This window comes from Pongo pygmaeus, chromosome 21 (genome assembly GCF_028885625.2).
Source record: "Pongo pygmaeus isolate AG05252 chromosome 21, NHGRI_mPonPyg2-v2.0_pri, whole genome shotgun sequence".
NCBI lineage: Eukaryota > Metazoa > Chordata > Mammalia > Primates > Hominidae > Pongo > Pongo pygmaeus.
The window spans coordinates 37,073,097-37,098,198 of record NC_072394.2 but is presented as its reverse complement, the minus strand read 5'-3'; the positions used below and the strand labels follow the sequence as shown (position 1 = coordinate 37,098,198).

General features: G+C 42.4%; 1 protein-coding gene across 1 annotated transcript in view; it reads left to right on the top strand.

Annotated features, from left to right (window-relative positions):
• The window catches only part of PIGU (phosphatidylinositol glycan anchor biosynthesis class U), a 114,278-nt gene that overhangs the window by 11,615 nt on the left and 77,561 nt on the right, over positions 1-25,102 (top strand). Inside the window, exons 2-5 of the mRNA XM_054466731.1 lie at positions 5,514-5,578; positions 17,164-17,223; positions 18,280-18,342; positions 24,513-24,622. Coding sequence (XP_054322706.1) covers positions 5,514-5,578; positions 17,164-17,223; positions 18,280-18,342; positions 24,513-24,622 — 298 coding nt within the window. The remainder of the gene's footprint in view (positions 1-5,513; positions 5,579-17,163; positions 17,224-18,279; positions 18,343-24,512; positions 24,623-25,102) is intronic.

The following is a 25,102-nucleotide window of genomic DNA, read 5'->3' as shown; positions in this document are numbered from 1 at the left end:
GCACAATCACAGTTTACTGCAGCCTTGAACTCTTGGCTCAGGTGATCCTCCCACCTCAGCCTGCTGAGTAGCTGCACTCTCCACCATGCCTGGCTAATTTTTTGTATTTTTGGCAGAGACAGGTTTTCACCGTGTTTCCAGGCCAGTCTCGAATTCCTGAGCTCAAGTGATATACCCTCCTTGGCCTCTCAAAGTGCTGGGATTACAGGCATGAGCCATCATGCCCAGCCATATACTTTTTTTATTGGTTTTTTATTTTTTATGCTTTGAGACGGAGTTTTACTTTTGTTGCCCAGGCCTGGAGTGCAATGGCACAATTTCGTCTCACTGCAACCTCCACCTCCCAGGTTCAAGCGATTCTTCTACCTCAGCCTCCAAAATAGGCTAATTTTTGTATTTTTAGTAAAGATGGGGTTTCACCATGTTGGCCAGGCTGGTCTTGAATGCTTGACCTCAGGTGATCCATCCACCTGGGCCTCCCAAAGTGCTGGGGTTACAGGCGTGAGCCACTGTGCCTGGCCAACTTTTTAATATTGTAGTAAATGGTAGGGTTTTAAAAAATGTTTTTACCAGCCTGGGCAATATAGCAAGAGCCCGTTTCTACAAAAAAATTTAAAAATTAGCTGGGTGTGGTGGCATGCACCTATAGTCCCAGCTACTTGGGAGGCTGGGGTGGGAGGATCACTTGAGCCTGGAAGGTTGAGGCTGCAATGAGCTATTATCAAGCCATTACACTCCGGCCCGAGCAACTAAGTGAGTCTCAAAAAAGAAAGACAAAAAAATGTTTTACATGTTTTACATAATCTGACCCTTTGCCCAGATCAGTTATTAATTAAGTAATATGATGCCATATTTAATCATCAATATAGTAGAGCCACACTCCAGGCATTTGCCAGAGAATACACTAACAAATCCACTGATACACAGTATCTAGCAAAAGCATATCTGAGATGAATTACATTTTAGGCAATTGCCTAAAAGGTGTGCAGTCTGTCCTCAAGCTGTGTCTCAACAATTTCCATCTGGATTAAACCAGACAAGTGGAGAGTGATGTGCCTGGACAGCCTCATACTGGCGCCCTGTAGAGTTGCTTTTTTACTGCTCTGTGGTAGGATGCCATTGGCTAAGATTGAGAAATGCCTTGTGATTTGACCTGATGAATCATCTCCTTGGGTCTCCAGTAAAGCTGTTAGTGAAGGATTTAATAGCTGTTACACAGCAACCTCTTTATGCAGCTCTTTGAGATTTCCTTTTGGTCGCAGTATAAGGACCAGTTACAATGGTCTTGAGCAATATGCTTTGTTTTATTTTATGGCCACCATGAATTATAAAATTGATTAGGTTTCCTTCTTTAGGGTAGTCCTATAAAGTTTAAAGTCATAATTATAGCCCACTCCTTACAAATATGTAGTGGTCTTTTTTCTTTTCTTTCTGTTTTTGTTTATTTGATACAGGATTTCCCTCTGTCACTCAGGCTGGAGTGCAGTAGCATGATCATGACTCGCTGCAGCTTTGACCTCCTGGGCTCAATTGATCTTCCCACTTCAGCCTCCCAAGTAGCTGGGACCACAGGCACACATCACCATGCCCCAGCTAATTTTTGTTTTTTTATAGAGACAGGGTCTTCTTATGTTGCCCAGGCTGATCTTGAACTCCTTGAACCCCTGCCTACCTATTTTTTAATAGGTAACTCAGTCACATGATTCAAAAATAAAAAGTAGCTAGGTGCAGTGGCTCACGCCTGTAATCCCACCACTTTGGGAGGTCAAGGTGGGAAGATTGCTTGAGCCCAGGAGTTCAAGACCAGCCTGAGCAACGTGGCAAGACACTGTCTCTACCAAAAAAAAATTTAGCTGGGTGTAGTGGCGTTGGCCTGTGTTCTCAGCTACTCGGGAGGCTGAGGTGGGATGATCACTTGTGTCCAGGAGGTTGAGGCTGCAGTGAGCCATGTTTGTACTCCTTTACTCCAGTCTGGATGACAGAGCGAGACCCTGTCTCCAAAACAAAAACAAAAACTATTTCTTTTGAATAATTATAAAATAATACATCCCCATTGCTAAAGATTCAGAAAATGAAGATGAAAAAAATCAAGCATCTTCTGTAATGTTATCACCTAGAAATGGTCATTGTGAACATTTAAATATTTATTTTTCCAGGCATTTCTCATTGAGTACATGTTCATTCTCTCTCTTTCAAATAATTAAATGAATGCTTATAAAAGTTTAAGATAAAACTCTACAAACAAACCTATTTAAAAATGTGCAATTTTGAAAAGCTGAGTCAGGCAGATCACTTGAGGTCAGGAGTTTGAGACTAGCCTGGCCAACATAGTAAAACCCCGACTCCACTAAAAATATAAAAATTAGCTGGTCTGGTGGCAGGCATCTGTAATCCTAGTTACTGGGTGGCTGAGGCAGGGAATTGCTTGAACCCAGGAGGCAGAGGTTGCAGTGAGCCGAGATCACGCCACTGCACTCCAGCCTGGGTGACAGACCGAGACTCTGTCTCAAAAAAAAAAAAAAAAGGTGGGGGGGGGCAAAGGACTGGGCATGGAGGCTCACACCTGTAATTCCAGCACCACTCTAATTCCAGCACTTTGGGAGGCTGAGGCAGGAAGATTGCTTGAGCCCAGGAGTTTGAGACCAGCCTGAGTAACATGGTGAAACCCCATCTCTACAAAAAATACAAAAATTAGCCAGGCATGGTGATGCACACCTGAAGTCCCAACTGCTCGAGAGGCTGAGGTGGGAGGATCGATTGAGCCTGAGAGGTCAAGGCTGCAGTGAGCCCTGATCATGCCACTGTACTTCAACCTGGGCAATAGAGCAAGACCCTGTCTTGGAAAAACAGTTGGCGGGGGGCAAAGGACATGAACAGACACGTCTCAAAAGAAGACATACATGTGGCCAACAAGCATATGAAAAAATGCTCAACATAATTAGTCATTAGAGAAATGCAAATCAAAACCACAGTGAGATACTATCTCAAAACCACAATGAGTTACTATCTCTTACCAGTCAGAATGACCATTATTAAAAAGTCAAAAAATAATAGATGCTGGCAAGGTTGTGGAGAAAAGGAAACACTTATACATGGCTGGTGGGAATATAAATTAATTCAGCCACCGTGGAAAGCAGTTTGAAGATTTCTCAAAGATCCTAAAACAGAACTGCCATTCGACCCAGCAATCCCATTACTAGGTATATACCTAAAGGAACAGAAATTGTTCTGCCCTAAAGATGCATGCATGTGTGTGTTCATCACAGCAGTATTCACAACAGCGAAGACATGGAATTAACCTGAATGCCCATCAGTGGTGGACTGGATAAAGAAAATGTGGTACATATACACCATGGAACACTATGCAGCATTAAAAAAAAAAAGAATGAGCTCATGTCCTTTGCACCAACATGGATGGAGCTGGAGACATTATCCTAAGCAAATTAATGCAAGAACAGAAAACCAAATACAGCATATTCTCACTTATAAGTGGAAGCTAAACACTGAGTACACATGGACACAAAGAAAGTAACAGTAGATACCCAGGCCTACTTGAGGGTGGAGGGTGGGAGGAGGGTGAAGATGGAAAAGCTACCTGTCAGGTACTGTGCTTATTACCTGGGCGATGAGATTATCTGCACTCCAAACCTCTATGACATGCAATTTACCCATGTAACAAACCTGGACATGTACCCCCTCAACCCCCAAAAAATTTGCAAAGGAAAATAAGTAAAAGCCAAGAGAAATTGCTAAAATAGTCGTTTAAAAAAAATCACCAAAAAAACCTATTATATTTTATATGCTGTGTTTTGACCTACTTTTCATTTAAGAATATTTTATGGGCTGCTTGTCTTCATTAAATATAGATCTCTAGTATACTTTTTAATTTTAACTCTTAATTTTAAAATAATTTTAGATTTTCAAAAAAGTTACAAGAGTTCCTGTTTACCTTTCATTCAGCTTTTTCTAATGTTAACATTCTACATCACCATAGTGCAATGACCTAAACCAGAAAATTAACATTGATACAATGCTATTAACCAATTACAGGCCTTATTAGAATTTTATCACTTTGCCCCACTAATGTCCATTTCTAGTCCAATATCCAACCTGTGATTCCACTTTGCACTTAGTTATTTTGTCGCCTTAGTCTCTTCTAATCTGGGATACTTCCTCAGACTTAACATTTAAATTTTTTTAAATTTAATTTTTATGGGTACCTAGTAGTTGTACATAGGCTTAATATTTTTAAGAGTACTTGCCAGTTATTTTATGTCTCCATTTGGGTCTGCCTGATGTCTTCTCACAATTAGACTGAGCTTATGCTTTTTTGTTTGTTTGCTTTTTGAGAAGGAGTTTCACTCTGTTGCCCAGGCTGGAGTGCAGTGGCACAGTCTTGGCTCACTGCAACCTCCACCTCCCAGGTTCAAGCGATTCTCCTGCCTCACCCTCCCAAGTAGCTGGGATTACAGGTGCGTGCCACCATGCCTGGCTAATTTTTGTATTTTTAATGGAGACAGGGTTTTGCCATGTTGGCCAGGCTGGTCTTGAACTCCTGACCTCAGGTGATCCACCTGCCTTGGCCTCCTACAGTGCTGGGATTACAGGCATGAGCCACCACCCATGTAAAATTATTATTTTTCCCCTTGCAAATATTCTGTTTCTCATATTTTTGCCCACTAATTTTAGCATCCATTGATGATTCTTGCCTTTTGTGATTATTACTATGGATGGAGTATGCCAAGTGGTGATTTTCTATTTCTTTGTGCCTTCTACATTTGATCCTTAGAAGTGTCTGTAGGGAAAAGCTCTCCTTTCTCTTCCACTTATTTATTTATTATTTATAACACAGTATAATTTTAAGTATAAAGCATTCCATTATATAGAGATATATATTATGTCATAATTCATTGAAATAAATCTTCATTAATGGACATTCAGATTATTTCTAATTGTTCAGTACTCTGAACAGTGTAAGGAACATACCTCTTTGGGTACTTGTCAAGTTATTTCCATAGGATAAACTGCCCTAAGAAGTATCATCTGGGTCAGAAGGCACACACTTAAAAAGCACATATTGCTCTGTCGAAAAGTTAATACAAATGTCACTCAAATGAGCAGCATATGAGAGTGACTGCCCATTTCCTCACACTATGGCAACATTTCTTACCAGCTTCTAATTTGTTATCTTATTGTGCTTTGGAATGGGGAAGATTAGGCATAAATGAGACGTTTTTGAGAGTTGGTAAGAGTTACAAGGAACTAGAAGGAAGCGGATAGTTTAACATAAAACTGTCTTATAATGAGTGCTGCCCACAATGAAAAAGGATGCTGTCCATGAAAGAGAGTTTCCCGTCATCAGAAATGTTCAAGACTTAAAGCCACTTGCTGGGAATGAGGTAAAGGGGGTTAGATAAATGCTAAGGCCCTTTTTGGTTCTGGGGGTATCTAACAATTTGGTCTATAGCTAGCTGCCTGCTTAGTCTGAGTGAACTTGTATATCTAATTTTCAGTGGTTGAAGGCCTTTCACTGTTGGACTTGGGAGTATCTCCGTATTCTGGAGCAGTATTTCATGAAGTAAGTGTTCTTATTTTCTTTTCTGGGTACCAAGAGTAGTTTACAGTCACAGATACCAAAGCCTAACCTCTGTTTTGTACAAACATTTAAAAAGATGTATTCTTGACAATCATATTTAGGAACAGCCCGTTTTTAGATGTCCTCTGCATAAGAAAGAGGTTTTGCAATTGCAATGGAAATGATCCAGATTAAGATTGTAACTGGGGAAGCAGATGAGGCTTCTGTAGAAGTTACCATTTGTAATGGCAAATAAGTTGCAAACAGTCCTTAGTCCACAAATAGGTTGTATGCTAATTAGCATGTAATTTGTTGTTTGGAATATGATTTCCCATGAAAACTATGGCAGTAATGTTGTTTCCTTAGAAAGCCCACAAAAGCTTACTTAACCCATAAAATTAGCTTTTTTTTTTTTTTTTTTTTGGCAGGGTCTTATCCTGTCACCCAGGCTAGAGTGCAGTGACACAATCACGGTTCACTGCAGCCTCGACCTCCTGGGCTCAAGCGATCCTCCTACTTGAGCCTCCTGAGTAGTAGGGACCACAAGTGTGCACCACCATGCTCAGCTAATTTTTATTTAAAATTAGCTCTTAAGAATAGTAAAAACAGGCCGGGTGCGGTGGCTCATGCCTGTAATCCCAGCACTTTGGGAGGCCGAGGTGGGCAGATCACGAGGTCAGGAGATCGAAACCATCCTGGCTGACACGGTGAAACCCTGTCTCTACTAAAAATACAAAAGATTAGCTGGGCGTGGTAGCGGATGCCTGTAGTCCCAGCTACTCGGGAGGCTGAGGTAGGAGAATGGCGCGAACCCGGGAGGTGGAGCTTGCAGTGAGCCGAGATCGCGCCACTGCACTCCAGCCTGGGTGACAGAGCGAGGAGACTCTGTCTCAAAAAAAAAAAAAAAAAAATTATAAACAGGCCAGGCGCGGTGGCTTACTCCTGTAATCCCAGCACTTTGGGAGGCCAACGCAGGCGGATCACGAGGTCAGGAGTTCAAGACCAGCCTGGCCAACGTGGTAAAACCCCAGCTCTACTAAACATGCAAAAACTAGCTGGGCATGGTGGCAGGTGCCTGTAATCCCAGTTACTTGGGAGGCTGAGGCAGGAGAATTGTTTGAACCCAGGAGGCAGAGTTTGCAGTGAGCCGAGACTGCACCATTGCACTCCAGCCTGGGCCACAGGGCGAGACTCCATCTCAAAAAAAAAAAGGAACAGTGAAAACACTCTTAATTAGGTCCAGATTATCTCTTGTTTAAAGCAACAGCTTCCTGACAGGTCTTTTTGCATTCAGTCTTGCTCATTCACTCTATTCTGTAGTCAGAGCCATCCTTCTAAAATGTGAATCTGTTTTTGTCACTGTCTTGCTCGGCACCTTTGAATATTCACCATTGACCTCAGGATAAAATCCAGATACCTTAGAGGGGCGTACAAAGCCCTGAAGACCCTCCTCACCACATCCATCACATTTCTTTCCACTGCCCTTTCCATTCTTTTTTATTTTTTTGAGACAGAGTCTCACTCTGTCACCCAGGCTGGAGTGAGATGGCACGATCTTGGCTCACTGCAAGCTCTGCCTCCCGGGTTCACGCCATTCTCCTGCCTCAGCCTCCTGAGTAGCTGGGACCACAGGTGCCCGTGACTACGCCCGTCTAATTTTTTTTGTATTTTTAGTAGAGACGGGGTTTCACCATATTAGCCAGAATACTCTCAAACTTCTGACTTCATGATCCGCCTGCCTTGGCCTCCCAAAGTGCTGGGATTACAGACGTGAGCCACCGCGCCCCACTGCCCTTTCCGTTCTTATTGGCCATATCATTTTAAAGAAGTTTTCTAATTTGACAATGTACCTTCTAATTTTTTTTTTTAAAGACAGGGTCTTGCTCTGTCACCGAGGCTGGAATGTAATGGCATGATCACGGCTCACTATAGCCTCAGCCTCCTGGGCTCAAGCAATCCTCCCACCTCAGCCTCCTGAGTAGCTAGGACTACAGACATGTACCACCACAGCTGGCTAATTTTTAAACATTTCTTTGTAGAGATGGGGTCTTGCTATGTTGCCCAGGCTGGTCTTGAACTCCTGCACTCAAGTAATCCTCCTGCCTTGGCCTCCGAAAGTGTCGGGATTACAGGCATGAGCCACTGTGGTTGGCCTTAATTTTTTTTTTTTTTGAGATGGAGTCTCGCTCTGTCGCCCAGGCTGGAGTGCAATGGTGCAATCTCAGCTCACCACAACCTCTGCCTCCCGGGTTCAAGCGACTCCTCTGCCTCAGCTTCCCGAGCAGCTGGGACCACAGGCACGCGCCACCATGCCTGGCTAATTTTTGTATTTTTAGTAGAGATGGGGTTTCACCATATTGGCCAGGCTGGTCTCGAACTCCTGACTTTGTGATCCGCCTGCCTTGGCCTCCCAAAGTGCTGGGATTACAGGTGTGAGCCACCGTTCCCGGCTGGCCTTAATTTTTATAGTTATCTCTCTCATATGTACTTTGAGAACAGTTTTTTTTGTTTGTCTTTTGGCTCTTCTGTCTTATCTTTCAAAAGCATTCAACTTGGACCTCATAGAAATAACAACTGCCTTTTGCATTTCAATTTTATTATCTCTGTGTTAATATCTAATCAAACTGCAATAACAAGAACTACTGGCAGAAACAGGTTAGGAACAACTTAAGAGACTTTTTTTTTTTTTTTTTTGAGACAGAGTGTTGCTTTTTTGCCCAGGTGGAGTGAAGTGGCGCCATCTCGGCTCATTACAACCTCTGCAACCCCCTCCCTCTTCCCCCACCCTGGATTCAAGTGATTCTCCTGCCTCAGCATCCCAAGTAGCTGGAGTTATAGGCATGTGCCACCACGCCTGGCTAATTTTTGAATTTTTAGTAGAGACGGGGTTTTGCCACCTTGGCCAGGCTGCTCTCGAACTCCTGACCTCAGGTGATCCACCTGCCTCGGCCTCCCAAAGTGCTAGGATTACAGGCGTGAGCCACCGTACCCGGCCAAGAGACTCTTAATAAGCACACAGGGCCGGGTGCGGTGGCTCACACCTGTAATCCCAGCACTTTGAGAAGCCTAGGCGGGCGGATCACAAGGTCGGGAGTTCGAGACCAGCCTGGCCACTATGGCGAAACCCCGTCTCTACTTAAAAATACAAAAAATTAGCAAGTCGTGGTGGCGGGCGGCTGTAGTCCCAGCTACTCAGGAGGCTGAGGCAGGAGAATGGCATGAACACGGGAGGCGGAGCTTGCAGTGAGCCAAGATGGTGCCACTGCACTCCAGCCTGGGTGACAGAGCGAGACTCCGTCTCAAAAAAAAAAAAAAAAAAAGGTGTCTCTCATCACCTTAGTCTTCCAAAGAATCTTATGCTTATCCTTTTCCTGGCTCGTGTCACACTCTTGAAATTGCCTCTGTGTTTATTTTACTCGTTACGATATATTGTCTTCAAAACAGGTGCTGTCCCCTTCTTATCATTTATCCCTAGTGCCTACCTCTATCAGCATATGCATTACAATCCTTCCCTCCCTTCTGTCCTTCCTTTAGTAAAGATTTGTTAAATATTCACTAAGTGCCAGCTACTCTGCTAGGTGTTAGGGATACAAAACAAGACACAGTCCCTGGCTTCATGGTGCTTATACTTCTGAGAGAAACAGACAATAAGTTAGTAAAAAAGAAACAAATTTCAGAGCCAAGGGTATCACCAGGGATAAAATACATTTCATAATGATAAAAGAGATAGCGATACTAAATGCTTATGTATCAAATTACAGAGCTTCAAAGTATGTGAAGTAAAGACTGATAGAACTACAAGGAGAAATAGATCCACAATTACAGAGATTTCAATATCCCTTTCTCAATGATTGGTAGAACAAGCAGACATAAAATCAGCAAAGATATAAAAGACTTGAATAACAACCAACTTGGGCCAGACATGGTGGCTCACGCCTGTAATCCCAGTACTTTGGGAGGCCAAGGCGGGTAGATTGAGGCCAGGAGTTTGAGACCAGCCTGACCAACATGGTGAAACCCTGTCTCTGCTAAAAATACAAAAATTAGCCGGGTGTGGTGTTGTGCACCTGTAATCCCAGCTACTTGGGAGGCTGAGGCAGGAGAATAGCTTGAACCTGGGAGGCAGATGTTGCAGTGAGCGGAGATAGTGCCACTGCATTCCAGCCTGGGCAACAAACCTAGACTTCATCTCAAAAAAAAAAAAAAAAAAAAACCCAACTTGACCTAGTTGTCATTTATAGAACACTCCATCCAACAACAGCAAAACACATAATTCTTTTCAAATGTACATGGAACATTTGCAAGATAGACCACATTCTGGTCTATAAAACAAGGCTCAGTAAATTTAAAAGGATTCAAGTTATACAAAATATATTCCCTGACCACAACTGAATTAAATAAAAAATACCAGAAAGATATCTAGAGAATCCCCAAATATTTAGAAACTGAGTAACATATTCTTAATTAACCCATGGATCAAAGAAGAAATCAGAAAGGAAATTAGAAAGTATTTTGAAATGAATGAAAATAAAACACAACCCATCAAAATATGTGGGATGTCACTAAGTAGTTCTTAGGGAGAGATTTATAGCGCCAAATGCTTGTATTAGAAAAGAAGACCTCAAGTCAGTGACCACAGCTTCTACCTTAAGAAACTAGGAAAAGATAAAATTATACTCAAAGTAAGCAGATTAAAAGAAATAATAAAGATCTGAGTAGAAACAAAGGGTAGAAAACAAAACTAATAGTGAAAATCACTGAAACAAAGATGGTTCCTTGGGATGAGCATTAAAATTGATAAACTTGGGAATGATGGATATGTTCAGTTTCTTGACTGTAATGGTTTTATGGATGTATACATAGGTCAAAATTTGTCAAATTGAGGCCAGGCACGGTGGCTCATGTCTGTAATCCTAGCACTTTGGGAGGCCAAGGTGGGAGTATTGCTTGAGCCTAGGAGTTTAAGACCAGCCTGGGCAACATAGTGAGACTGTTTCTCCCCCCAGGGGGAAAAAAAATTTAGCTGGTTGTGGTGGCATGTGCCTGTAGTTGTAGTTACTCAGGAGGCTGAGGTAGGAGGATCGCTTGATCCTGGAAGGTCTAAGCTACATGAGCCATGATTATACCTCTGCACCCCAGCCTGGGCAACAGAGTAAAATCATGACTCAAAAAACGAAAATAAAAACAAACCAAATATAACTGGGACTACAGATGAATGCTACCATGCCCAGCTAATTTTTTTTTTTTTTTTGGTAGAGATGGGGGTCTCACTTTGTTGCCCAGGATGGTCTCAACCTCCTGGCCTCAAGTGATCCTCCCACCTCGGCCTCCTAAAGTGTTGTGATTGCAGGTGTGAGCCACCGGAGCTGTCTGGAACCTGGATTTAAATGCAAATCTGACTCCAAAGTCTTTGGTCTTGCTACCATGCTAACTTGTTCTCACTAAAAAGTCTGTCAATAACCTCTACAATGTTATAGGACACATTCTTGCATATGGTTTAGTGATGGAAGAGGTGCTCCTCAGTCATCAGCATGGGCTCACTAAAACCAGGTCATGCACTTCCTTCTGGTTCTGGTGGATTGGTGAATGGGCTTGCAGTAGCAGACCAACCTACCTGCCACGAACAACTAGAAAAGCAGGATGAATATGAAAAAAGCAAAAATAGAAAACCACATCTGCTGGAAGGCATTGGAAAGTACCAAGATAGCCAGGACTCCAGGGACTAAGATCCCAGAGGGGAAAGTACAAAAAGTAATACAAACAGTCTGAGCTGCTTTGTCCTTGAAGCATTTACCAATTTGTAAGTGACACAGGTGGAGAAGCAGAACAGAAATTGGCTGGCTAGAGACCAAGAAGCTAAGCAGAGCTATTGGCAGTCTCAGGGTGCTGGGGAAATACCAATTTGAGTGCAGGACCAACCAAAATGACAAGGCTCTGGTGAAGGACTTGCCTTTAGGCTGGAACTTCTGAAGGACTACACTCTAGGAGTAAGGGTAGATCAATATAGACTAGTTTTACAAAGACTAAATCCAGCTTCAAATTAGCTCAATCCCTAAAGTGAAACAACTATTTTGTAATTACCAGCTTAAAGAAATCTTTTCCAGAAGAAAATATCCTCATCCAAGCTGCTGTAGTTTGTCATACACAATGTCTGTCATTCAATAAAAAATTACCAACCATTGGCTGAGCATGGTGGCTCACACCTGTAATCCCAGCACTTTGGGAGGCCCAGCCTGGCAGATCACCTGAGGTCAGGAGTTCAAGACCAACCTAAGCAACATAGTGAAATGCTGTCTCTACTAAAAATACAAAAATTAGCCAGGCATGGTGGTGCATGCCTGTAGTCCCAGCTACTCGGGAGGCTGAGGCAGGAGAATCACTTGATCCTGGGAGACAGAGGTTGCAGTGAGCCAAGATCACACCACTGCATTCCCGACTGCGACTGGATGACAGAATGAGACTCCTTCTCAAAAAAAAAAAAAAAAAAGAAAGAAAGAAAAGAAAAAAAGAAAAGGAAAAAAATTACCAAGCATAATAAGAGACAGAAAAAAATAGACAATAAAAACAGATTTACAGGTGATTTAGATATTGAAGTTATCAAACTACTTGGACTTTAAAATAGCTGTGATCAGCTGGATGCGGTGGCTCACGCTTGTAATCCTAGCACTTTGGAAGGCCAAGGTGGGCAGATCACTTGAGGCCAGGAATTCGACCAGCCTGGCCAACATGGTGAAACCCTGTATCTACTAAAAATACAAAAAGTAGCTGGGTGTGGTAGTGTGTGCCTGTAGTTCCAGCTACTTGGGAGGCTGAGGTGGAAGGATCGCTTGAGCCCAGGAGTTGGAGGTTGCGGTGAGCTGAGATTGTGCTGTTGCACTGCAGCCTGGGTTACAAAGTGAGACCCTTTCCCCCCCCCAAAAAAATAAAATAAAATAGCTATGATCAATGATTAATATGTTCAAGAAATAAATAACAGAATAATTTCACCAGGGTATGTAAAAAATGAATCAAATGGAAATTCTAGAAATAGAAAACATAATAAATTAAGAATGTAAGGCTGGGTGCAGTGGCTCACGCCTGTAATCCCAGCACTTTGGGAGGCAGAGGCAGGCGGATCACGAGGTCAAGAGATTGAGACCATCCTGGCCAACGTGGTGAAACCCTGCCTCTACCAAAAATACAAAAAAGTAGCCAGGCGTGGTGGCGGGCGCCTGTAGTCCCTGCTACTTGGGAGGCTGAGGCAGGAGAATGGCGTGAACCTGGGAGGCGGAGCTTGCATTGAGCCGAGATCGTGCCATTGCACTCCAGCCTGGGTGACAGAGTGAGACTCCGTCTCAAAAAAAAAAAAAAAAAAAGAATGTAATAGATGGGCCAGGCACAGTGGCTCATGCCTGAAATACCAGCACTTTGGGAGGCCAAGGTGGGCAGATCACTTAAGGTCCGGAGTTCAAGACCAGCCTAGCCAACATGGTGAAACCCTGTTTCTACTAAAAATATAAAAATTAGGCAGGCGTGGTGGCATACGCCTGTAATGCCAGCTACTTGGGAGGCTGAGGTGGGAGAATCACTTGAACTTGGGCACTTGAACCTGGGAGGCGGAAGTTGCAGTGAGCTGAGATCGCGCCACTGCACTCCAACCTGGGTGACAGAGCGAGACTCCGTCTCAAAAAAAAAAAAGAATATATAGATGAATTTAGCAGCAGATTACACAAAGCTAAAGAGAAGATTAGTAATAGGGAAGATAAAGTCTGTTGAAAATACCTAGATTCAAACTTGGAGAGAAAAGGATAGAAAACACAGAAAAAAAAAAAAGTAAGAGATCTGAAACTCAGTAAAACAGCCCAAATTATACATCAGTGGAGTTCTAGAATGGAAGAAGAGACAGAATGAGGCAGAATCAGTATTTGAGGAGATTATGGATGAAATTTTTTTCAACATTTACTAAGATTTTTATTCAGGAAGCTCTATAAATCCAAGTAGGAGAAAGTCAAAGAAAAACATATGTAATTTTGAACATAAGTTCAAAATAAAAATGCTCAGACCGGGCGCGGTGGCTCATGCCTGTAATCCCAGCACTTCGGGAGGTCAAGGCGGGCGGATCATGAGGTCAGGAGTTCGAGACCATCCTGGCTAAGACAGTGAAACCCCATCTCTACTAAAAATATAAAACATTAGCTGGGCGTGGTGGCACGTGCCTGTAGTCCCAGCTACTCAGGAGGCTGAGGCAGGAGAATTACTTGAACGCAGGAGGCGGAGGTTGCAGTGAGCTGAGATCGCGCCACTGCACTCCAGCCTGGGGACAGAGTGAGACTCCATCTCTAAATCAGTCAGTCAATCACATCTTAGGTCGGGTGCATGGCTCATGCCTGTAATCCTAACACTTTGAGAGGCTGAGGCAGGCGGATTGCTTGAGCCCAGGAGTTCAAGACCAGTTTGGGCAACATGGCAAAACTCTGTCTCTACAAAAAATACAAAAATTATCTGGGTGTGATGGCGCACATCTGTAGTCTCACCTACTCAGGAGGGTAAGGTAGGGGGGTCACCTGAGTCTGGGAAGTCAAGGCTTCAGTGAGTCATGATCGTGCCACTGCACTCCTGCCTGGCCGACAGAGTGAGACTTTGTTTCAGGAAAAAACCCCAAAAACAAAAACAAAAAATTTTGCATATAAGGACACAGAAAGGTGGAAGGTAAAATGACAGAAAAAACTGTATTATGCCGACAGCCCAAAGAGGCTGATGTAACTATACTATCAGATCAAGAATATTTTAAGACAAGAAACCTTACTAGAGATGATTATTTTATAATGATAAAAAGATCACTGCACCCAGAAGATACAGTAATTCTACATAGAACTGCATCTAATTACATAGCTCCAAAATATATAAAGCAAAAATGGCAGTCACAGTGGGGATTTTTTTTTTTTTTTTTTTTTTTTTTTGGAGGCAGGGTCTCACTTCGTTGCCCAGGCTGGAGTGCAGTGGCGCAGTGGCGCAAACAAGGCTCACTGCAGCCTCGACCTCCCTGGGCTCAAGCAATTCTCCCAACTCAGCCTCCCAAGTAGCTCGGATTACAGGTGCATGCTACCTCACCCGGCTAATTTTTTAAATATTTTGTAGAGGCAGGGTTCCACTATGTTGTCCAGGCTGTTCTCAAATGCCTAGGCTTAAGTGATCCTCCCACCTCAGCCCCACAAAGTGCTGAGATTACAGGCATGAGCCACTGTGCCTGACTGTGAGATTTTTAACATACCTCTTTCAGTCGGTGAAAGAACAAACAGACCAAAAAAGTCAATAAGGATATAGAAGATTTGAACAAATCATTAGCAAACTGAGCCTGCGTGTCATATATAGAATAATGCAACCGTAGGTGTTAATATGCATATTCGAATGTACCTGCAGCACTTACCAAAGCTGACCATATGATGGACCGTTAAGCAAGTCATAACACATTTTAACTGATTGCAATCATATAGTGTATTTTCTATTACCACAATAGAGTTAAGCCAGAAAGAAATTATGAAAATATAAAAAGAATGGGAGGCCGAGGCAGGCAGATCATGAGGTCAGGAGATCGAGACCAGCCTGGCCAACATAGGGAAACTAAAAATACAAAAAATACTAAAAATACAAAAAAAAAATTAGGCCGGGCATGGTGGCTCACACCTGTAATCCCAGCACTTTGGGAGGCTGAGGCGGGTGGATCACAAGGTCAGGAGTTTGAGACCAGCCTGGCCAAGATGGTGAAACCCCGCCTGTACTAAAAATACAAAAATTAGCCAGGTGCAGTGGCCACGGCTGTAATCCCAGCTACTTCGGAGGCTGAGGCAGGAGAATCGCTTGAACCCGGGAGGCGGAGGTTGTGATGAGCTGAGATCGTGCCATTGCACTCCAGCATGAGCAACAAGAGCGAAACCCCGCCTCAAAATAAATATATAAATAATAAAAAAAATTAGCCGGGCGGGTGGCGGGCACCTGTAATCCTAGCTACTGGGGAGGCTGAGGCAGGAGAATCATTTGAACCGTGGAGGTGGAGGATCTTGCAGCAAGCGAGATCGAGCCACTGCACACCAGCCCTGGCAACAGTGCGAGAGTCTGTCTTAAAAAAAAAGAAAACTCCTAAGTATTTGGAAATTGAACATGGTACATTTTAAAGTAGTCTCAAAGAAGAAATGTTACTGGAAGTTAGAATATATTTTCAGCTGAATGATATTGAAGAAAATGGCTGGGCACAGTGGCTCCTGCCTGTAATGCCAGCAGTTCGGGAGTCTGAGGCAGGTGGATCACTTGAGGTTAGGAGTTCCAGACCAGCCTGGCCAACATGGTGAAACCCAGTCTCTACTAAAAATACAAAAATTAGCTGGGCGTGGTGGCAGGCGCCTGTAATCCCAGCCACTCGGGAGGCTGAGGCAGGAGAATCACTTGAACCCAGGAGGCGGAGTTTGCTGTGAGCCAAGATCGTACCACTGCACTCCAGCCTGGGTGACAGAGTGAGACTCCATCTCAAAAAAATCCAACATATCAAAACTCGTGTGATACAACTAAAGCCATACTTGTAGGAAACTTTATTGCCTTAAACAATAAAAAATGAAATACTGTGAACAATTTTGTCAGTACGCTTGAAAATTTAGATGAAATGGACAAATTCCTAGAAAAACACAACTTACCTAAATTGACAAAGTAAAAACAGCAAATCTGAATGTTTTATCTATGAAATAAATCGAATCTGTGATTTAAAATCTTCTCTCAAAGAAAATCCAGGCAGAGATGGCTTCACAGTGAGTGAATTTTCCCAAATCTTTGAGGAAGAAATAACATTAATCTTTTCTGAACTATTCTCAAGAAAATAAATAAAGAAAAAATATTATACAAACTTATCAGAGAACAGAAGAAGCTCATTTTGTGAGTGAAATGGAATCAGCAATCTTGGTCTGTTGTGGAATTCCCCTCGGCTATTATATATGTCTTAGAACTACAATTCACCTCTTACCTTTAGTGTCTTGACTATTTTTTTTTTTGTTTTGTTTTTTGAGACAGAGTCTCGCTCTGTTGCCCACGCTGGAGTGCAGTGGCGCGATCTCGGCTCACTGCAAGCTCTGCCTCCCAGGTTCACGCCATTCTCCTGCCTCAGCCTCCCTAGTAGCTGGGACTACAGGCGCCCACCACCACGCCCGGCTAATTTTTTTGTATTTTTAGTAGAGATGGGGTTTCACCGTGTTAGCCAGGGTGGTCTCCATCTCCTGACCTCATGATCTGCCCGCCTCAGCCTCCCAAAGTGCTGGGATTACAGGCGTGAGCCACCGCGCCCAGCCAGTGTGTTGACTATTCTTTAATGGTTATTTAACACATCAGATTTTATTTCCTTTACTCAATTCAACAGATAGTCCCAGCAGCACAAAATGGTCCGGCAGTACTAAATTATTCTCCCCTATATGCACACTGGCCAGCTGGCATAGAACAGTATTCCAGGAAGGAGAATACTAGCATAATAGTTTGCTGACATAATAGTTTTCTCCCCACTCTCTACTCTGGAAACTGATAATAGTAAGGTTTAACTTAATTTTTTTTATATGTCTTTTTTTTTTCTGCAGACTCCATTAATAATATACCTCTTTCATTTCCTAATTGACTATGCTGAATTGGTGTTTATGGTAAGTAACCTTCCATATAAAATTGGTATGTATATATTTTTAAATTTTACGGTTTATTGTCTCTCTCTCTCTCTCTGTTTTTTTTTTTTTTTTTTTTTTTTTGAGATGGGGTCTCACTGTGTTGCCCAGGCTGGTCTTGGATTCCTGGACTTAAGTGGTCCTCCCATTTCAGCCTCCTCAGCTGCTGGGACTATGGACACATGACACAGTGCCCGGCTTGTCATCTTGTTTTTAAGAAAAAAAAACATATCTTAGGAACTCAGGAGTTTCTCAGAAAATAAAAGCAAAAACTTATGTCTTTACTTTGAATTCATGGAACTGTGGCAGTATTATGGAAGTGTGAGGAATAGTTTCTGATGTGTAACCAGTTCCAAATACTTACTCTTTTTAGAATTTGGTTTCTGGACTATATATAGTCTTGAATTTTCTAGCTCTGAGATTCTATGATTGGCTTTAATTGTGAAGCCAGTGTGGAGGGCATTCTGAATTTGTCCTAAGCATTTTGCCAAGAGATTCTGTGAGTCATTATGGAAGAAGAGGACACAGGCTTGAGGCTTTCAGGGGCGAGAAGCTTCAGAATTGGGATGACAGGTCTATGTTTTGAGAGCATAGCAATTTGAAACACTTGTCTGGGATTGAAAATTTGAGTCAAGAAATACCCGGGAAGCCCACTGAGGTCTTCCTTAGTAATTATAACAAATGCTATTTATTAAGGACCTACTGTGTGCTAGGCACTTGACATACATTAGGCATGCAAAGCAGTGGGTATTATTTCCATTTTACAAAAAACATAAGTATCTTGCAATTCTAGAGCAGATATGGGCCACTAAACTGAAGTGAACCTAGATGGGTCCTGATCCTCAGGGATTTCCAGTTCACCCTCCCTGAATGGGCTTTATCTTTGGGTAGTCAAAGTGAGGGTTGAAGTTCTACCTGATAGTAAGAGTCCAGTACTTGGTAGTCCATCACTATCTCAAAACTCCAAGCCCTGGTAGCACTCTAGTACTCTTACACTTACTGTGTTCTATTTCCTATTACTTCTCTTTCTTTTGACAGATAACTGATGCACTCACTGCTATTGCCCTGTATTTTGCAATCCAGGACTTCAATAAAGTTGTGGTAAGTAGTTTGTGGGTGGAGCAAAGCTGGTGGAATTTGGTAACCTTCTGGTCTTTGTTATTACAAAGATCTTATACTTAAGGATCCAGCTGCTTTAAAGTGCTAGGAAGTGATGGTGAAACTTCTGGCCTATTCAGCCAGCTCTGGAATGATCAACCCCAAACCCACAAGACAGCTTTACTAACAGATAAAGAAGGGCCAGCTTCATCTATGTAGCTTATTAATAACTATTAATATCCACACACCTGTGCAAGTTCAGACTTCTGGAGTAGTGCTGAACAACAGTTAAATTACCTGTCGTTAATGAGGACCCTTAAAAATCTTCTAGTCTTTCACCACTCTTTTTTTTTTGCATAGGAAGATAAATACAGCTTTTAAGTCACTGTTATGCCTATCTGAGGTAAAATTGGATTCTCAATGTCATTTCTGTCTCCCTGCAGAAAGTAATCTTAATTGGAAAATTTGGCATGTATTAAATGCCTGATATAAACTTCAGTCTTAATCCATATGTAATAGCCAAGGAGAATTGCATAGTGGGACCATTCTTCTTTTCCTGGGGTCTGAGAAAGTTAACAGATTAACCATGTGTACTACCCATGTGGTTATATGGCTGCAATACTCCTTAATTGGCTGGGAGCCACTGAGAGAGAAGATTTAGGCTGGGGTGAAATAAGGCTGCATCTCATTGGCATTGTCTGTTTGTGGTTCATTTTAGCTTTTGTTACTAATAAAACCAGAAATAGCAGTCTGCTTTTCTGTGTCACTGGTCATCAGTGACAGATGAAGCTGGTGAATTCTAGAATTTTAGACCCCAGAGAGATTTAAAAAAATATCTAGACTGAGGGTTCTTAACTTGGGGTTCATTTATAGCCTTAATGGGCCTATAAAACTGTGGAAATGGTATGAAGAATTATATGTGTATGTGCACATGTCATTGTTTCCAAGAGTTCACAGCTGTTATTGGTGTGCGGTCTTTGACTCTTCCCCTAAAATTAAGAACTATATTTTAGGGACTTAGTATCACCAAGACCAGGGAGTATATATCTTAAACTAATGGAGCATATCTTGAAAACTTTAGGGGCTGAGATGAAATGCTTTAACAGGATTCTCTTGAGGGCCGTAGATGAAATAATTGGGCATAGGATTCATAAGCTGAGGAATTCAGAGATAAATTAGCAGTGACTATTCTGTTCTCCGAAATAGGTTGGGTAGGTAGACCGTCTCTACCAATAATACAAAAATTAGCCAAGTGTGATGGCGTGCACCTGTAATCCCAGTTACTTGGGAGGCTGAGGCATAAGAATCAATTGAACCCGGGTGGTGGAGATTGGAGTGAGCCAGGATCATGCCACTGTACTCCAGCCTGGGCAACAGAGTGAAACTTTTTGAGAGTGAATCTAAAAAAAAAAAAAAAAAAAGACTAGGGAAAAAATAAACTTGTGTGTGTGCATATATACATATATATATGAGATATATATATGTGCGATATAGATATGAATAGCTGAGGCAGGATTGGTAGCTTTCATCTAAGACCACAATTACCCAGATCTTTATAACCAAAATGTAAAACTGAAATGTGTTTTAATGAAAGTTGGTTAGATGCTAATGCCATATGTATTTTTTTTTTTTTTTCCTGCTCAATTCTCATCAAAAAACCTCTCACCCTCCCCAGTTAAAACAATTGTTTGCTTAAGACCAGCCTGGGCAGCATAGTGGGACCCTCTCTACAAAAAATTCTTTAAAAAATTAGCCAGGAGTGGTGGTATGTGCCTGTAGGCCCAGCTACTCTGGAGACTGAGACAGGAGGATGGCTTGAGCATGGGAGGTGAAGACTGCAGTGAGCTGTGGTCGTGCCACTGCACTCCCGCCTGAGTGACAGAGTGAAACACTATCTCAAAACAAAACAGTTTTTAATGGTAGGGGTAGTTTATGAGGAAGCAATGAAACTAGGTTTCAGTTAATTGCCTAACAAAGTCAGGCTTCAATGTCAATAGGAGAGATGCCTTTAATTTAGAGCACCAATAATTTGTTTGTTATTTCTGAGTTTATTTGGAAATATATAGAGATTTTTGGGTTTTTTTCTTTGCATGATTTAAAGAGGGAGAGAGAAAGCCAAACGGTGTTGTCAATACCCTGGTTTTTAGTGCACTAAGACATTCTGTTATTACCAAGACTGAAGTCGAATTTGGAACGTTTTTGTTTTTCCACTTTTAGAGTTCAGACTATTAGAACATTAGGTTTCTTCATCAGAATAGGAGTTTTATGTATGCTCTGTCAAAAATTAACTCATTCTAAATGGCAGATTTTGATGATACTAACATACTACTGTTGATTTAGATAGGATAGCAGCATGTCTTCCTCTAAATCTTCTTCCCTTTGTCAGAAGGGTTCATATCACATAGTCTGGGAAGTATTTAAATCTTGGTGGGATTTGAGTCTTTTTATCCTTGGTAATGAAACTATGTCCACACAGATGCATCCGGGAGAACTATAGGGCAGAGAGGGGACTGCACACCCACCCCCTCTCCAGCTGTTAGCCTGCGGACTGAATGCTGATGGTGACCAGTTGATTATCATGACATTTTGTATCTATCTCACTTGACAAAAACAATGTTAGTCTAGTCTGTCCTTTGCTGAGATGGTACTTCTTGTTTGGAACTCAGAATTTATGTTAAGAGAGCTGCAGGTGGTTTGATAATGGGTAATAAAAACCTGTGTCCCCTTAATATGATTAGAGGGTTGTAAATTTGGAGGCTAGGCTCCTGAATTTGGAATGTGCTGAGGCTAACAGTTGGAGAGGAGTAGGGGCAGGGGTGGAGTGTTTCCTCTCCCTGACCCCACCATAGTTTTTGGGGATGCAAATGAACGTAGATGCAGCTTCAATGATTAGAAAAAGCCCTTTATAGCTGGGTGCTGTGGCTCATGCCTGTAATCCCAACACTTTGGGAGGCTGAGGCAGGCAGATCACGAGGTCAGGAGTTCAAGACCAGCCTGACCAACATGGTGAAAGCCCGTCTCTACTAAAAATACAAAAATTAGCCGGGTGTGGTGGTGGGTGCCTGTAATCCCAGCTACTCGGGAGGCTGAGGCAAGAGAATCGCTTGAACCTGGGAGGCGGAGGTTGCAGTGAGCTGAGATCATAACACTGCACTCCATCCTGGTGACAGAGCAAGACTCTATCTCCAAAAAAAAAAAAAAAAAAAAAAGCCCTTTATTTGAAGTAGGGGAATTATGTCCTTGCAAAACCTATCTTTCAATGGACAAGGAAAGGGCTGTATAGAGGAGTGGGTGGAAGGAAAGGAAGACTCTACCCTGGAGATTTTTAAAAATTAAAACATTTTGATTTTTTAATATAACATACATATGGAAAAGCATACCATCTGTCTACAAGCTGATTAGTGATCACAAAGGTAAGATATCCAGGTCACTACCCTTCACATCACTTTTAATCTCTCCTGTCATTGTTTTAAATCTTATCATTGTCAAGACTAATGAATGTATCTAGAAATATTGATCATCAGATTTTAATATATACCCTAACTTCATTTTATACTTATATTTTCTTAAGGGGTGCGTGCGTGCGTGTGTGTGTGTGTGTGTGTGTGTGTGTGTGTGTGTGTGTGTGTGTGTGCGTGCGCGCGCGCGCGCGCGCATGTGCACACGTGTGTATAATTTTAAAAATTTGCATTGATTTTAGCCACTTTCCTGTCTCTAGCTGGATGCAATAGGGATTTTTAAAAGGGATTTTGTCTACACTTAGGGAAGCTGATATTGGGCCTATGAGGAGAGCCATAATAGTGCCTGTGCTGCTGAGGGAGACTAGAAAGCTGAGAATGTGGGGATTGCTGATCTGTGTGCCTTCCCACCTGGAGACTCCTTTCAGAAGATCTTTCTGTTTTAAAGTATTTGAGAAGATTGTGGTTATAAGGAAGTACTTATCTTCCATTGCTGGCACAGTGTCACCTTTGCCCAGGATGTACACATCCCGGGTAGTTGCCTCTTTCTCTCAGTGCAGCCCTGCTGGCTGGCTTCCAGCCTGGGGAATGGGTCTGCATTCCCACCTGTCTGTCTGGCTGCCCCTGGATGAACTCCATTCCTTTCTCACAGCCTTCTTTGTGGATCTCACCCACTCCAGGCGGCCTTGTTTTTGCTGCAGAACTCTAGACCTCTTAGCTAGTGAGGCCTCCTTCCTGCTACCACTGCTGCAGCTGTCCTCACTAAGCACTTGATTGCTGAGCCAGCCCCCTTCTCTGTGATAAAAACACCTTGGTTTATATTTTGTCTTTTAATTAAACAACCCCAGCTGTGAATGGCACCATAAATCTTATTGATAATTCCCACCGCTTAACTTGGACTCTGCCAACTGTGAAAAGAACAGAGATGATCAAAGGGAGGTTTTTGAAGTTTGTTTCAGGTTTTCAGATTAAGCCTCTACCTAAACCTGTGCAAGTTTAAACTGAAAGATGGTCTTCTAAAAATATTTTTTGGTTAATTTTTTTTTGATTTTGAAAGACCTAAGACATGCAAAAATAGATAAAGCATAGTACATACTTTTGAACCTATTTTCAGGCTGAAAAAAATTTACTCCTACAGCTCTCTCTCTCTCATACTTTCATCTCCCTATTTCCCCTCCTACCCAGTACCACTTCTGAATCTAGTGGTTATCATCCACACACGGCCTTGACTTTTACTATATATGTTACTAAATAACACATAGTATTATTTTTTATTTATTTTATTTATTTATTTTTTTGAGACGGAGTCTTGCTGTGTCACCCAGGCTGGAGTGCAGTGGTGTGATCTCGGCTCACTGCAAGCTCCGCCTCCCGGGTTCACGCCATTCTCCTGCCTCAGCCTCCCGAGTAGCTGGGACTACAGGTGCCCGCCACCATGCCCAGCTAATTTTTTGTATTTTTATTACAGACGGGGTTTCACCGTGTTAGCCAGGATGGTCTCGATCTCCTGACCTTGTGATCTGCCTGCCTCGGCCTCCCAAAGTGCTGGGATTACAGGCATGAGCCACCATGCCCGGCCCCCAACACATAGTATTATTTTACATGCTTTTAACTTTATGTAAATGTCACAATGCAGTATATTTTCTAGTGTGATCTGCTTTTTACATCATTAAATTTTTAATCCTTCACAGTTAACCACAGCTATCTTGGCTCCTCTGAAATACTCTGTTTTCTAATAGATGGCAGCATTGATTTTATATTGTCTAAATGAGATTCTTTGATCATTAAATCAACAGGGCCACCGATTTTGGTTTGAGAGGCTTTCTCATCTATATTCTGACCCATGTTTGCTTATAAGGTTGCCTACCTTTTTTTCACTCTGGAACACACCCATGAACTTGTTAGGACACATCAGCGGAAGGCAAGAGCTTTCCACCCCCATCCCACTCCCTATTAACTATCCAGCTGCCCACCCACACCCAGCTTTCCTCCTCTTGATCATCATGGCCATTCTATACCTCCTCTGTGGAAATAAAACATAATCCAAGATCCTGTGACATTTGGGATCATTCTACCTTGCTTGACAATACTTCTTCATGGATGGAACTTTGGAGTCTTTAGGCCGCTGATGATAACTCTTCAAATGGCTATGAACTTTCCTTTGCCAGCAAGTCATTCATTTAGCCATTCAACAGACATTTATTGTTTGTCCACTGTGCCAGGTGTTAGGCATACATGGTAAGCAAATAAACATGGTCCCTGCCCTCATGGAACTCTTAGTCTAATGAGGGAGACAGACATTAGTCAATCATATAAATAAGTGAAAAAGTTATTAACTGTGAACATATGTGAAAGAACATATGTAACAGGGGGATTTTACCTGGGTGTGGGGTGGTAAGGGAAAGTGTGCCTTCCTAAGGAAGTGATGATTTAACTGAGATCTAAGGACTGTGTGGGAGTTAACTAGGGAAAGAGAAGAAGAAATTATTCCAGGTCAAATGCAAAGGTGTGGGAACAGGAGGGACACAGCATGTTCATGGTGCTGGAACCCAGAAAGGGGATGGGGAGGGCCGAATGTGAGATGAGCCTGGAGAGGTAGGGCCAGACCAGGCAGGGCCATGTGGGCCATGGAAAGGACTTTTGTCTTCAGCATAAAAACAATGGGAAGTGAATTGTTTCATGTGTTTTAGCTTTTCCTTTTTTTTTTTTTTCTAGTTTAAAAAGCAGAAACTCCTCCTAGAACTGGACCAGTATGCCCCAGATGTGGCCGAACTCATCCGGACCCCTATGGAAATGCGTTACATCCCTTTGAAAGTGGCCCTGTTGTAAGTATTCCCTGACAAAACAAGACTTAGTGCCAACAAATGTGAGGAAAATCTGATGAGACTTTCCCATGTTGTTTGTTGTATTTTTGGAGGTTTGCAATCTTAGTCATCAAGTATTTGCTGTAGTTCTGTTGCACAACTGGGCTCTGTTGTTCTGGCCAGCAAAAGAGACAGAGCCATTCTGTCTCTCTTGGGACAAAGACTCACACAGGGCTGTGTACAATCAAACCCTTCACAAACGCGTTTCACTCCATGCTGATCTGGGTTCCAGTGTTTCTAAAGTTCTGCAATTGTGATGTATGGATTGAATGAAAGTTTGGTTTTTATGTGGCTGCCATTTCAAGCAGCTCTTATGTTTCGTGTACAGTATAGTCCCCCATTTGTAGCTCATGAAACTGAAGTGCCAAACAGATGCATTCCAGCTGGGTGACCCATGTGGAAGACTGGAACTTACTGAGGCTCTATGAAAGAATTCTCTAG